The sequence below is a fragment of the Haematobia irritans genome, chromosome 1 (assembly GCF_050003625.1).
Source record: "Haematobia irritans isolate KBUSLIRL chromosome 1, ASM5000362v1, whole genome shotgun sequence".
NCBI lineage: Eukaryota > Metazoa > Arthropoda > Insecta > Diptera > Muscidae > Haematobia > Haematobia irritans.
In genome coordinates, this window is record NC_134397.1 from 44,724,599 (window position 1) to 44,741,209 (window position 16,611).

Here is a 16,611-nt window from a genome sequence, read left to right on the forward strand (position 1 = left end):
ACTCGGTGATAAGAGAGAAGTTCACCACTGTGGTATCACAATGGACTGAATAGTCTAAGTGAGCCTGATACATCGGGCTGCCACAAAACCTAACCTAACCTAACCTACTTGGATCAATTAATTTCGTGATTGAATCAGATTTTTTTTTTTGTGTGACTAACGGCCATTTTCATGTATCTCGGTTAGACTTTAACCCCCAGTTAACAGAAAGTAAAATCGAACTTTAACTTTAACAGAAAAGTTCCTAACTGGCGTATGGAATATATAGACAAACATGTCCATAGTACGGTTTAAAAGTTCGTTAGCTAACGTAGCACTAACGGAGCTTCCAGAAAATGGGGGTAAGAGGTTAATTTGAATTTGATAATATAGAAAAAGTCTCTCGAAAATTGTCCACTTTCAAGTGTGCCCATGCAGAGGCCTTCAGCATTTGTTAAGGCACTGATCATATGATCACGATGGATTTTTGGATTTTTTTTTTTTTTTTTGATGGGTAACATGGAACATTTTTGGCGCAAAAACCTTGTTTTCTCGCCAAACATAAAATGCTTGCCTAAGTCGGGCACATAATTAACGAGAAGATAATTTGTTTGCGACAAACATTTTACATGCTCCCCTTCTAAAAATATATATTTGCTCTTGAAACATGTTTAAGGTGATCACATTCCTTCTCTGGGTTTATATTTCAGAATAAAAGAAATTAATTAAAAATTGGTACAAGGTGACAAAAAATTTATAGTTTTTACAGGTGACAGAAAATTTATAGTTTTTACATTTTTGTCACCTTGTACCATTTTTTAATAAATTCCTTTTATACTGAAATATAACAACCAAGCAGCACAAAACTATCAACTCTTGAAAAAATAGTAAATTTTTACCTATAATAACACAAAGGTAGCACTACTTCCAGTATTTTTTTTGAGTGATAGGAAGGGTTTCAGAGAAACCCATCTTTGTTGTCTATTGTTCAAGTCGATTGAAAGCCATCATGCAAAACAGCGGGACACACAATCGCACATTTGTGAGAAAAATTTATTACTTTAATAAATACCATTTGCTAAATTAACAAATATTTTCTACTATACTAAAAAATTCTTTTGACTACACTCATAAATTATGTTTGCGACATTACCAACAACCTATTTCTACATTAGCATATTATAAAATAATTTTTATAAAAAAAAAAATAAAAATTATATAATACATTTATTTCATTATTTAAATTCAACCCCATCATAAAAGGAATTAATTTAAAAGTGGTACAAGGTGACAAAAAATCTTAAAACTATGGTATTTTAGTAGCGTAACAACCAAGCAGCACAAAACTATCAAATCTTGAAAAAAAAATAGTAAATTTTTGCCTACAATAACACAAAGGTAGCACTACTTCAAGTTCTATTTTTGAGTGATAGGAAGGGTTTCAGAGAAACCCATCTTTGTTCTCTATTGGTCAAGTTCAAGTCGATTGAGTCACCCTTTTGAAAACCATCATACAAATCAGCCGGACATACTATCGCACTTTTGTGAGAAAAAATTATTACTTTAACCCTTTAATGCCCAATCCCGCCTTTAGGCGGACTTCGTTAAATCAGGAAGCTTTTAGTAAAACACACCTTAAGACAACAAAAATGGGTAAAATAAAAAGAAAACTTAGTTAAAACTGTTCAAGAGGCTTTGTAGCATATACTGAATTGTACCGTATAAATTTTTCTTGTTTAGTTTTCTTGCTTTTGTGTCGTTAACATTGAATATAAATTGGGGCATTAGAGGGTTAACAAATATCATTTGCTAAATTAACACATATTTTCTACTATACTAAAAAATTCTTTTAACTATACTAATAAATTATGCTATTGACATTACCAACAACCTATTTCTATATTAGCATATTATGAAATAATTTTTATAAAAAAAAATTAAAAATTATATAAAACATTTATTTCATTATTTAATTTCAACCCCATCATAATAATTATTTTCAAAAATGTTTGCAATAAAATTAGTTTTCACACATACCTTTACCAATTAAATTTTAAAGTTTATATAAATTTCCGGTATGTTTGTGTGTGTGTGTGTGTGTGTGGGTAATATACCTCTATGCATGATTTTTCCACATCTATGCTCAAGTAATTTACAATTATAAATTCATCCAAAACTCTCAGATCAGTGAAATGTAAATATAGTTTGCACGTGATTTTTCCCATGCATACAAATACAAGGGCACATATATGTATGGACGCCCGTGTAGTTTTGCCATAACCTGTGAAAAAACAGTGGGTTCTTGTTATAATATTTGGGTTTGAAAAAGAAAAAAAAACACTTAACAAACGAAATTCTATAAAATCAAAAGGTTTTTTTTTTAATTGAATACAACTCCATTTTGAATTTTCGTTTTTGGAAAAAAAACTGAGTACATGTTATATGAAAGGTTTTCGAAGGAGTTTATGTATGTATATATGTAATGAAATTGACTTAACCTTCTCCACCTGGCTAATAGTAAATATATTATTGCCACGTTATTTTGGAGCATAAACGCGTTGCCATCATAAAAAGCTTTATAAAATAACCACACATTGTAACGTGAATGCATTAAGTTTTTATGCTTCACTTCCTTCCGTCCTGACTGCTTGCCTGGCTGCATGCCTGCCATTTCCATGATGTCCTTGATCCTCCAGCATTTAGTTCGTTTAATACTCGGAGTCACGTTGCTAGAGCAAAGTCTATGGCGGCAGGCACAATGACGCTCCTACACATATATGAAAATATTGTAAAATGAAAATTATTGTTATTAAAAATAACTTTAACTGCTTCATACTGACTCGAGTCAGTTACGTAGTTATAACAATAACACATACACGTGTTGGCCTCCATGCGTGTAACTAAGCCTTCCCATAATTTTACATCCTTATATACCGACTCCTCTGCAATTCCTACTATTAAATATAAAGAGGAAATTCCATTTAAAATGTTATAGAATTTATTAAAATTTTATATCGCCCTTTTCCATTAAGTTAGCAATGGGGAAACCTAGGAATTGTATTATTCCACTTTTGATACTTTTGTTTTTGTTATTTCGCCTCAGTAATTGTTAACAATATAATTGTTTTATTTATGCATATGTTTCAGTTGTAAGAGTTTTTGTATGCAGCCCATGTAAATGCATATTTAAATATGGTAAATTATAATTGTTTTGGAATTGCGAAACATTTTACGGTATGTTATCAAACTCATTTTGGAGAGCCTTTTTATTATAATGGTGGAAAAAAAATCATCTAAACATGATTGCTTACATTTTATGTACAAATATAAATATCTAATTTCGTAAAATTGTGTAAAATGCAATATTGTGTTTAGTTGACCGCGAACATTTTGAAACAATTTGTATGTATTTTCGAATTCAGTGTTACACTGTAAAAAATATTCTCTTGAGTGTCAAGATTTCTTGTCCTTAAAATACAAATGCAAATTTTTGTTTGGCGTAGCAGGCGCATTTCTTCGATATAAAGTGTTTCTTCTTCAAGAAGTCGAAAAGTCGTTAAACTTTCACATTTTATTTTATTTTTATTTTATTTATTTTATTTCATAAAAAATTACAAAAACCCCGCTGCATGAAGCCGCTTTGTCCTTAGATTTAGGGTTGTCGAATTAAAAGTGGATATCTTTACACAAAAGAAAATTCTATAAAATTGAATTAAAGTTGCCCTTAAAAATTGGAAATAGATCTTCAATATTATTATCATTAAATTCGAAGATTTCTTAAAGTGGCCAAAATTCACTTTTTAATTAATTGGATTTTTTATAATCTTAAAATTCGACTAATCATACTGAAAAAAAGCATACTCGGTTCCAAAGATTTTGTCTTTATTTTAAAAAATTTGGTATTGATTCCGAGCCAAAGAAGCGGAGAATACAAGTAAGGATACTTTTAAGACACAATTTTCTTTTAAATTTAGGTTTTGTGTACTTGCTTCTAGGTTAGGTTAGGTTAGGTTATGTGGCAGCCCGATGTATCAGGCTCACTTAGACTATTCAGTCCATTGTGATACCACAGTGGTGAACTTCTCTCTTATCACTGAGTGCTGCCCGATTCCATGTTAAGCTCAATGACAAGGGACCTCCTTTTTATAGCCGAGTCCGAACGGCGTTCCACATTGCAGTGAAACCACTTAGATAAGCTTTGAAACCCTCAGAAATGTCACCAGCATTACTGAGGTGGGATAATCCACCGCTGAAAACTTTTTGGTGTGCGGTCGTAGCAGGAATCGAACCCACGACATTGTGTATGCAAGGCGGGCATGCTAACCATTGCACCACGGTGGCTCCCTACTTGCTTCTAGGAAGCAAATTTTAATTTTTCGCTTTCTCAGCTTTTTTTCTTCATATGCTATCAAAGTTCTTTAAAAACGAGTTAACGGCAACTTTATTTTCCAAATTAGGACTCGACTTCCAGTAGAAATTATGTTATGTTTGAAGTAAAAAACTTCTTTAAAATAGTTTTGAAAAACATGTCCTATATTTGAACGATTTTTTGCTTTGTAGTCAAGATGCAAAAAGACAACAAAATTAAAGACAATTTCATTAAATTTAAAGAATTTTTATGAATTATTAAAGTCAAGTTGACCTTAGCCTATAAATTTTATCTTTCATGTTAAGATACCCATTTATAAGTCAAATCACTTAATTATAAGGATAATACGACTTCATTGAAAAGTTTATCGACTTTTGGACAAGGAAAGTAACTTTATTTTAGAGAAATGCGTCTTCTATGCTAAGCATAATTTGTATTCGTATTTTAAAGACATGAAATCTATGACCTCGCGACAATATGTTTTTCAGTGCACAGAAAAAAAATATCACCAAAATTTGTTCAATTAAAATTTTAATTGAATTTTAAAAAATATTCAAATAAAAATTTAATTCGCTCAACAAATTTTTTTAATTGAAATCACTGAAAATTAATTGTATCGGTAAATTTTTTTATTTGTATTAACCCTTTGACTACCGATGTCCACTTAGGAGGACATTCGAAAAGTACACCAAAATCGATTTCCCTCTATTTCCTAAAAGCTTTAATCTAAATAAGCTATAAATATTTTCCATATTGGGTAGCACTAAAATGCATTTTTATAAACTTCTGTGGCAATAAACGAAATATACGAAATTTTGAAACCATTTTTCTACTGTATGTCTCTAGTAAATGGTCCTTCATACAAAAACTATAGCTGATAGTTTTTCGCGTTGTATTTTTTCTTACCCTTTGAAAGATATTATAGGCTAAATAGCGCTTATTTTCGTAAGGCCATTTGGTCAAAATTCAAGAATCAAAATTTCACAACAATCTCATATAACTCTTGATTTAATTGAAGTAGGTCCTCAAAATTAAAATTTTTGTTCTACATGCTGCTACACTGAAAAAAATATTTACGTGATATTAAAGAATATGCAACCTAAATTTTAGGATGCGAAATTTACAAAATATTAAGGACAAATTTCTTTAAAATAATGAAATTTTAATTAAAATAAAGTTTATAAAACTTTTGTCATTAAATTTAGAACACAAATTTTATAAATTTGCGTCCCTCCGTTAAAGTGGCATGCCTTTGAACTAAGGCTAATTTTCCTTAAAGTATAGAAACACATTTTTCATTTAAAGGAATTGTCCTTAAATTAACTGAAATATTGAAACTTTAGATTTAAGATAAAAATGCTTCAAATATAGGCTAAGACTTATTTTGAGGATTTAGCATCTTTGGTTTAAAGTTTTTTTTTGGAATTAAGAAAATTTTTTTACTTTGAAGTATCCATTATAATTTGGATTTTTAAACTGGCATTTGTTTGTACGTGAGTACCTTTAACATATTAATAAACCGCGAAAAGAGAATGAAAATTTGATAAATGAGATCTGTATCCTAAATTTAATTTTATAGGTCCTAGATTTAAAGCCAGAAAGGTCGCTAAAAATTTCTTTATTTTAAAGAAGCCGCATCTTTGGCTCGGAATCAATACCAAAATCCTTATGGGAAGGTCAAAATCTTTGGATTCAAGTAAACTTTTTTGTTTTTGAGTGTAGTGATTAACCCGGATGGACTACTGTTGAACATTATCTTTGCATACATTCAGGCGGCGCTGAAAAATATAGTTTCGATTCGAATTCAAGGGATTATGGTAAAAATTTATAAATACACCCTGAAAAAAATATTGTCGTGAGGCCAAAGATTTCATGTCCTTAAAATACGAATGCAAATTTAGCTTAGCATTAGAAGACGCATTTCTCTAATATAAAGTTGTTTTCCTTGTCCAAAATAATTAAGTGATTTGACTTAAAAATGGGTACCAACATGAAAGAAATTTTTTTTGGGGTAATGTCAACTTGACTTTAATAATTCAAAAAAAAAAACTTTAAAATGGATGAAATTGTCTTTAAATTTGTTGTCTTTTTGCAGCAAAAAATCGTTCAAAAATAGGACATGTTTTTCAAAACTTTATTTTAAAGACATTTTTTACTTGAAACATAGCATAATTTCTACTGCTTCCCAAATTTAAAGGATAATTGTGTCTCAAAAGTATCCTTACTTGTATTCTCCGCTTCTTTGGCTCGGAATCAATACCAAGATTGTTAAAGTAAAGACAAAATCTTTGGAATCGGGCATGCTGTTTTTTCAGTGCACAAATATTACACAAAAGAATTAATTAGAGAGTGTCACAACACGGAAACGAAAATATGGCATAAGGATGTAAATTGAGTAACAATAAAAAAGTTGCACAAAAAGTGCCAATTTTGCCACTATATTGGCACAACGATATCCCTGGTTAAGATCTACTAGGTGGCACGCCGATAAAAATGTTTATATAAAAATTTTTAATTCAATTGAGATCGCTATCAATCATTGTATCTCAATGTCATCAAAACCACTCCCTGAAATATACAGACCTAAGAAAAATAGGTTAAAAATAGGTTCCTTAGCATATTGGATTGGATTTATATTCCAGAAATTCTTCAATTCAATCGTTGACTCTTTTTTTGACACTTTTTTTGTTTTGCCACTAAATACTATACTTTTTATACCCTCCACCATAGGATGGGGGTATATTAACTTTGTCATTCCGTTTGTAACACATCGAAATATTGCTCTAAGACCCCATAAAGTATATATATTCTGGGTCGTGGTGAAATTCTGAGTCGATCTAAGCATGTCCGTCCGTCCGTCCGTCTGTCCGTCTGTCCGGCTGTCCGTCCGTCTGTGGAAATCACGCTAACTTCCGAACGAAACAAGCTATCGACTTGAAACTTGGCACAAGTAGTTGTTATTGATGTAGGTCGGATGGTATTGAAAATCGGCCATATCGGACCACGTTTACGTATAGCCTCCATATAAACCGATCCCCAAATTTGGCTTGAGGAGCCTCCCGGAGAAGCAAAATTCATCCGATCCGGTTGAAATTTGGTACCTGATGTTAGTATACGGCCTCTAACAACCATGCAAAAATTGGTCCATATCGGTCCATATTTATATATAGCTCCCATATAAACCGATCCCCAGATTTGACCTGCGGAGCCTCTTGGAGGAGCAAAATTCATCCGATCCGGTTGAAATTTAGTACGTGGTCTTAGTATACGCTCTCTAACATTCATGCAAAAATTGGTCCATGTCGGTCCATAATTATATATAGCCCCCATATAAACCGATCCCCAGATTTGACCTCCGGAGCCTCTTGGAGGGGAAAAATTCATCCGATCCGGTTGAAATGTGGTACATGATGTTATTATACGGTCTCTAACAACCATGCAAAAATTGGTCCATATCGGTCCATAATTATATATAGCCCCCATATAAACCGATCCCCAGATTTGACCTCCGGAGCCTCTTGGAGGGGCAAAATTCATCCGATCCTGTTGAAATTTGGTACCTGATGTTAGTATACGGCCTCTAACAACCATGCAAAAATTGGTCCATATCGGTTCATAATTATATATAGCTCCCATATAAACCGATCCCCAGATTTGAACTCCGGAGCCTCTTGGAGGAGCAAAACTCATCCGATCCAATTGAAATTTAGTACGTGGTGTTAGTATATAGTCTCTAACAACCATGCAAAAATTGGTCCATATCGGTTCATAATTATATATAGCTCCTATATAAACCGATCCCCAGATTTGACCTCAGGAGCCTCTTGGAGGAGCGAAATTCATCCGATCCTGTTGAAATTTGGTACATGGTGTTAGTATATGGTATCTAACAACCATGCAAAAATTGGTCCATATCGGTCCATAATTATATATAGCAAAAGTCATCCGATGCGGTTGAAATTTGGTACATTTTGTCAATATATGGCCTCTAACAGCCATGTAAAAATTGGTCAATATCGGTCTTTAGTTATATATAGCCGATGACTTATTACACAAAAATTGGTCCATATCGCCAAAAATAATCTACCAAAACTTTATTTCCATAGAAAATTTTGTCAAATTTTATTACTATAGAAAGTTGTGTCAAAATTTCATTTCTATAGAAAGTTTTGTCAAACGTTTATTTCTATAGAAATGTTTGTCAAAATTTTATTTCCATAGAAAGTTTTGTCAAAATTTTATTTTTATAGAAAATTTTGTAAAAAATTTATTTCTGTAGAAAATTTTGTCAACATTTTATTTCTATACAAAATTTTGTCGACATTTTACTTCCATAGAAAATTTTGTCAACATTTTATTTCTATAGAAAATTTTGTCAAGTTTTTATTTCTATAGAAAATTTTGTCAAAATTTTATTTCTATAGAAAATTTTGTCAAGTTTTCATTTCTATAGAAAATTTTGTCAAACTATATTATATACGTATTTAATCGGCCTTTTTTTGTTTAATATATACCCCGTATGGGCTAACTTACAATTTAGAAGACAGTGTTAAAAAGTTTTACGATACCTTGCCATCGGCAAGTGTTATCGCAACGCAAGTAATTCGATTGTGGATGACAGCCGTTAGTAGAAGTTCCTACGCAATCCATGGTGGAGGGTACATAAGATTCGGCCTGGCCGAACTTACGGCCGTATATACTTGTTATATTTTGTGATCAGCGATTTCACATATAATTGTACTTATACTCCCAATACTTTGTTTCCTTTTTAAACAACAGTTTTTCAAGAGAATAATTGTGCTATCTGAAAGAATAAAAATTTTATATAGAAAATTATGATGAAATGGAGATACAATATTTCTTCGGTTAATTTAGATTTTTTTTGTACAGTAGTGACTTCAAACTCTATTAAAAAATTATTCAATCCATTTAGTTCCTATTTTATATTTATAAAAAATTTTTCACTTTTTGTAGAACTTTTTTAAAATCAGTTTTGTTCCGACTTTTTCAAATTCTCATCGTTGACGCAGTCAATGAATTTCCTCTATCACCCATTCTCACTCCTAAAAGTATGCCCAAAGTTTCGTTAGAAAAATATTGCATATAAACCAACAGATCTTCTTTCAAAGCTCTCTATAGTACTTAAAATGCATATGTTTCTCATATGAATTTGATTAAATGTCATACCCTCACTACTGATGTTTTTTTTCTCAGAGCAAAAAAATGCCATTATTTTGTTATGCTTTAGTCTTTGATTTTCACACATTCATGTCAATAAATCTAGAATCAATGTTCTTTACAAAGGACAAGAAAGGTGTCAGATCATTGTAAATGTAAAAATAGAAAAAAAAATCAACAGTATAGACAACACTAAAGATGGAATAAAATAAAACTTTTAAATTGCATTTTGAGTCTTTTGGGATTGTTCTAGCACTCACAGGCGCACTCATACGTACAAAGCCATCAACATAAACTCTAGTATTACGATGGCGACGGATGCTAAGCTTAGTAACGGAAACGGATACTCGTATAGAAGTGAGTGGCATGGCCCCAAAGCAAAAGGGACAATATTATACATAGACAGATGGACGTACCCTAGCGGAAGGACGAACATGAATTCAATGCACCTGTGAACGGTCACGTTTGTGAAATGTTCCCTGTTTTTCTTACTCCTTCTCGTTTTTTGTTTTTGTTGTTCTGTGGGTTTCAGAGAGAAATGTAGAGATTTTTAGTTAGCTAGACAAACAGACACATTCAACTCGAAAACCACCATCGATGGGTAACAACCTCCGGACACACAGACAGACAGACAGACCAATGATACTTTCTGTAACCTCAGCATTTGTTGTACGTGTACATTTGAGTTTGGAAATAGCTGAGATTTTAATGCAGTCCTAATGGTTATGTTGAGGCGGAAAAGAATATAAAAAAACAGGATTTTTTCGTTCCCCTCTTCCTAGTTTCATAAACGACGGGGGCAATGGGTATTTGTCATCTGCCTTACAAAGGTGGCCTAAAGTACAAAGTTTATTTAAGTAGTATTAGCGTACGATTTGTTTTACAACCACGTACATAATCAAACTAAAATAAAACCTTACATTCTATTCTCTTCGTTGGATAGATCTTGTTTTGCCCTGCTTTAATTCTTTTTTGTTTCATTATTGTGGTGGTCTAGTATGGCCGTAGAACAATGGAAAAAACCAGGAAATATTCCTTAGTCGCCTCATACCCATGGTATGTGTAATAAACTAATGGTGGCCTTAATATTGTATGAATTTTTGCTGGTTCATGCACTTACCGTTTTGGGGGGGTTGACTAGAAGAGGAAGAGCAAAGAGGTATGTCAACAGCAACGGGGGGGACTGACTACAAGACACCACTGGGTTGTCGTGAGGTTAACTAAGTTTATTTTTGCTTGGAAGTGAATGAAAATTAATTGAAATAATGTTGATGAAAATTTAATTACAACTTAGGTATGAAACAAATCGCTAACAACCAAAAGTATGCTATGGAAATTGGTTGGGTAATGGCAATTAAATGTAGGCAATAGTTTTTGACGATAAGGAATACAATTATATGTAGAGTTAATAAACTCCATTTTCTTGGGTTGAAATAAAGATAGTGTAAGAAAGGTAAAATGTTTTACAAGGCTGTTTTGAGCTGAAATCAAATCCTAACTTTGATAACGTACATAAGGAAATATTTCATTATATTAATGAATATTTTCATTATTTGAATGAACTTTTTTGGATCAAATTTAATGTGCCGGCCGTTCATTCTGAAGATTTCGTGTTAAAGCCATGATTCAAACACAACATAAAAAATATTTTTCAACGCGGTCAAAAAGTAAGTGAAGCTTAATGACCCAGCAAAAAAAGCGTCGCCAAATAAGTAATGAAAATGTTCTTTTTGGATCCGGAAGTGGTGCAAAATTGACGCAGATACGATGAATTTAACATGGGCTTGTCATAGGACGGAAGTCCTCCATTTCAACAGCCGTTGCACTGAATTTGCATCACTTGTTTAGGTGTGATCCGAATTCAATGTTTTGGTTGTAAATTAAAAAAATTCTATGATATTTTGGCAAGTAAATAATTTTTATAATTTTTAATGGATTTTAACACTTGTCGGAAACGATTGACCTCAAATATTTTCAAAAATTTACAATTTTTTCAGATTGGATTTAACATTTTGTTGTTTTGACAAAACTTAAATGATTTGTACCATTTTATGAATTCTTACTCTGTTTTTAACCTATTTGAAACAAAAAAAGTTAAAATTATCCATTAAAAGTATGAACAAACCAAGTTATAAAAAATTGAATTAAAAGAATTAAAATTGAATTAAAATAAAGAACATCATTGGGAGTGCATCTTCTGGAAGTGCTTTTAAAGTTGTGCCTTTGGAAGAACTTCCAAATTTTTTTGCTGGGGAATAATTGACTTTGGGATTCAAAATTAATTAAATTTTTAATTGAATCAATTAAAGAAATAATTTACAGTGTCAAAAAAATCAGTTCATGTTTTCCTCAACAATATATTTTATTTGTCATTAATTTTGTGATCGATTTGAATGAAGTTAACAAAATTAATTTAATCAATTAATTTTTTTATTGAATCAGAAAAGAAACTGAATATTAAGATAGGATATAGGATTGTGAAAATAATTGAATCAACGAATTGTTAATTGAAACTTTTTCTCGGAAATGGTAGTTTCATTAAAATAAAAAGGAAATTATCTTAAATTAAAACATTAGTTGAGTTAATTAAAAAGATTTGTGAACCAATTAAAAATCATTTCAATTCATTTTTGTTTATTAAACAAAATTATTTAAATCGATCAATTAATTAATAGAATATTTAAACTGAAACATTTTTTTGCATTAAGGTATATTACAAAGAAATTAATTAAACCAATTTATGATTTTTTTTTCTGATTGAAAAATATTTAAATTGATTGTGATTTTTATTTTTATATGTTTGATATTTTCCCTACACGAATATTGCTCAGCAAAAAAAAAGCGTCGCCAAAAAAGTAATGAAAATGTTCTTTTTGGATCCGGAAGTGGTGCAAAATTGAGAGAGAAGCGATGAATTTAACATGGGTTTGACGGAAGTCCTCCATTTCAAAAGCCGGTGCACTGAATTTGCATACACAGAAAAATTCACGAAAATTTTTCCAATTAAAGTCTTAAAGTCTTAAAATTTAATTGGTCCAACAAAAATTTTAATTGAAACAAAAATCAATCACAAAAGTTAATAGCATCAATTAATTTTTTAATTGGATCAATTAATTTTTTATTGACTTTCAATAATAATAATTGGATCAATTAATTTTGTGATTGAATCAGAAAAAAATTTTTGTGTGTAACTTCTTTAGGTGTGATCCAAATTCAATGTTTTGGATGTAAATTAAAAAATTCTGTGACATTTTGTCAAATAAATAATTTTTAATGGATTCTAACGCTTGTCTCAAACGTTTGGTGTCAAATATTTGCAAAAATTCACAATTTTTTCAGATGGGATTTAACATTTTTTTTTTTTCGACAAAATTTAAATAATTTGTACCATTTTATGAATATTTAAACTGTTTAACCGTCAAATAAATAATTTTTAATGGATTCTAAAGCTTGTCTGAAACGTTTGGTGTCAAATATTTTCAAAAATTCACAATTTTTTCAGATGGGATTTAACATTTTTTTTTTCGACAAAATTTAAATAATTTGTACCATTTTATGAATATTTAAACTGTTTTTAACCAATTTGAAATACAAAAAAAAGTTAAAATTACCCATTAAAAATATGAAAAAAGCATATTATAAAAAATTGAATGAAAATAAATTCCTGTGTAGTTAAAATAAAGAACATCATTGGGAGTACATCTTCTGGAAGTGCTTTTAAAGTCGTGCGTTTGGAAGAACTCTCAAATTTGTTTGCTGGGTGCATAACTAAATACTTGAAGTTGTCTTCAGCATTTAATTAATTTAGAGATGACTTGGTATATATAGCGTGGCAATTTCTCAGATTCTATACCTTTAACTTTAGAAAGAAATCTAACCCACATTCAAAGACTTCAAACTAAAACTTTCTTATATTTTTCCTAAATTTAATTTATATATTTTTTTCCATTTCATCTATTGCCTTAGGTCTTGCTCTGAACACATCATCATTGACCGGTCGCCGGGATTCCTTTGATCGTACCACTTCTGCCTTCAGTCCCTCTGCCATGGATTATACCAACAGTAATGCGACCGCTGCCAATGCTGTTTCCTCTACTGTAGCACAGGCTGCCGCAGCAGCAGCTGCTGCAGCCGCTGCCCGAGGCAAATGGCCTGGAGCTGTTACCAATACCTATGGTGCTTTGGGTGCCACCGCATCGGCAAGTCCAATTGGAGCGGCCATTACACCACCTCCGCCACCACAATCGTGCCTAATGAATAATCGTGCTCCTGGAGCTGAATCTAAATATCGTCAACAAATGGCTGTGGGCTTACCGCCAGCTGCGGCCGCAGCTCAAGCTGCCGCCGTGGCTGCTGCTGCCAATAATATGTTCGGTTCGAATAGTTCATTATTCTCGAAACACTTGGCCATACCTGGTACAACACCAGCTGCTGCGGCTGCTGCTGCTGCCGCCGCCGCTGCTGCAGCTGCCACACGTCAAGCTGCTGCCGGTGTTGGAGGAGTAGGAGCTGCTGCTGCGGCTGCAGCTGCCGCCGCCGCTGCTGCAGGAGCTGCTGCTGGTGCCCCACAACCAGGACGTTCTCGCCTACTCGAGGACTTCCGCAATCAACGTTATCCCAATCTTCAATTACGTGATTTGGCCAATCATATTGTGGAATTCTCACAGGACCAACATGGCTCACGTTTCATACAACAGAAATTGGAACGAGCCACTGCCGCTGAGAAACAAATGGTTTTCAGTGAAATCCTTGGTGCCGCCTACAGCCTGATGACCGATGTCTTTGGTAATTATGTCATCCAAAAGTTCTTTGAATTTGGCACTCCCGAACAAAAGAATACACTGGGTATGCAGGTTAAGGGTCATGTTCTACAATTGGCCTTGCAAATGTATGGTTGTCGCGTCATACAAAAGGCATTGGAAAGCATCTCAGCCGAACAGCAACAGGAGATTGTACGTGAATTGGATGGCAACGTTTTGAAATGTGTCAAGGACCAGAATGGCAATCACGTTGTACAGAAATGCATTGAATGCGTTGATCCCACAGCGTTACAGTTCATCATAAATGCCTTTAAGAGTCAAGTGTATTCGTTGAGTACCCATCCGTATGGATGTCGGGTGATACAACGCATCCTAGAGCATTGTACCGCTGAGCAGACCCAACCAATATTGGATGAATTGCATGAGCATACAGAACAATTGATACAGGACCAATATGGCAATTATGTTATACAACATGTTTTGGGTAAGTTTCATTGTTTATATGTAGTGGTTATGGTGATGGGGCCAAGATTCTAATATTTGATCAATTTTTTTCTATCTCTCGATTTTTTTTTATATAGAACATGGAAAACCAGAGGATAAATCAATTTTGATTAATAGCGTAAGGGGCAAAGTTTTGGTCTTGTCACAGCACAAATTCGCTTCCAATGTGGTGGAGAAATGTGTCACACATGCTACACGGGCCGAACGTACAGCTTTGATTGATGAAGTCTGTACATTCAATGACAAGTAAGTAGAACAATAGTAATACCCATAGTGTTGGCAAAGGTGTTGTCCGGGGAGGGGTGGGGGAAGGGATGGGATGGGATATAGAAATCGACAAATGTCTATTCATGTCATGTTATTTTAATGGCTAATGGAATGAGGTGAGGGCAAATTTGAACACCTGATGGTTATTTTACCCATTTTTCATTGAACTGTTGGTTTTCTCGGATGATGCTAGTGGGCGGAAATATTTTCACAAAAATATGAAGAATTATTTTCGGAATACCAAGATGTTTTTTTTTTTTAACAATTCTATCATTGGAAACAAATTTTGAAATGGATATTAATGAAAAATTTTCATTCATCATTTGATGTCATAAATGTTGGCAGTCGAATTAAACCTAAAAGCTAGCTATAAACTACAATCAAGTTCACTGTCTAGGGTAGGAAAATCGCGATTTCTTCTAATCCAATTAATAAAGACTATCAGGCTATGGAAAAGTCAGCTTTCTGTTATAGCTGTTAAAATGGCAACAATGTGTTTCAGGATTCTATATTATTAGCAGAGTTTTTTTTTTGTATGAGTTTAGGATTTCCTAGCATAAATTCATTTATTCTCCGTCATTTTCACAATATTGAGGAGCTAAAAAAATAATGTTAAATTCGCTAAGCAAAGTGGTGCCAACATTTATATTTTTCCTAACCTTTCTTCAATGGTATTTTTAGAAATAAATATAACCGCCTGGAAGTATGCAAATACAGTCGAAGCTCGGTTTAACGAACGATATATTGTCAGGCCCTTTGTTGATTTCAAAATATTCGTTAAATCGAACGGGAATATTAAATGTTAACTTTTATTGAAAATCGTAGTTCTTGTTACCAGATGAGTAAAAATTCAGAAGCATTTGGCAAAATTAAACTACAGAGGCATTTAAAACATATTACTTTAAATAATCCTTAAAAAGTAATGAACTAGATATATATAGGTTAGGTTAGAATAAAACGAAGATCCAAGGATCGCTGTCTCATTAGAGCCTATATACACCCATGTCAATATTCGCATTGATGTGTACTCTAATTTCTTAGATGAATTCCCTAATTTGTTTCCAGTCCCCGGTTTCAAGATGGGCCAGGTAGTGTTTATAGTAACATCTTAATAAATTGACCACCATACACAATTACTCTGCTGCTCCTGTCGGAATAGATGTACTCTCAACGCTAAATTACAGTTTCGGCCGAGCAACAAAAAAGTTTTTCAGCGGTAGTTTCTCCCTCAAAGAACCCAGCAAAAAAAAAAGCGTCGCCAAGAAAGTAGTGAAAATGTTCTTTTTGGATCCGGAAGTGGTGCAAAATTGGCCCAGAAGCGATGATTTTAACATTGGCTTGTCATAGGACGTATGTCCACTATTTCAACAGCCGCTGCACTGAATTTGCATCACTTCTTAAAGTGTGATGCGAATCCAGTCATTTGGATGTGAATAATGAAATTTTGTGATATTTTGACGAATAAATAATTTTTAAAATTTTTTAATGATTTGTAATTCATTATAACGCTTGTCTGGAACATTTGACATCAAATATATTCAAAAATTCGCAATT

General features: G+C 32.7%; 1 protein-coding gene across 2 annotated transcripts in view; it reads left to right on the forward strand.

Annotated features, from left to right (window-relative positions):
• The window catches only part of pum (pumilio), a 400,777-nt gene that overhangs the window by 373,324 nt on the left and 10,842 nt on the right, over window positions 1–16,611 (forward strand). For both annotated transcript variants that reach the window (XM_075290160.1, XM_075290161.1), the window contains 2 exons: window positions 13,493–14,770; window positions 14,868–15,036. In XM_075290160.1, the coding sequence (XP_075146275.1) occupies window positions 13,493–14,770; window positions 14,868–15,036 (1,447 nt within the window). The remainder of the gene's footprint in view (window positions 1–13,492; window positions 14,771–14,867; window positions 15,037–16,611) is intronic.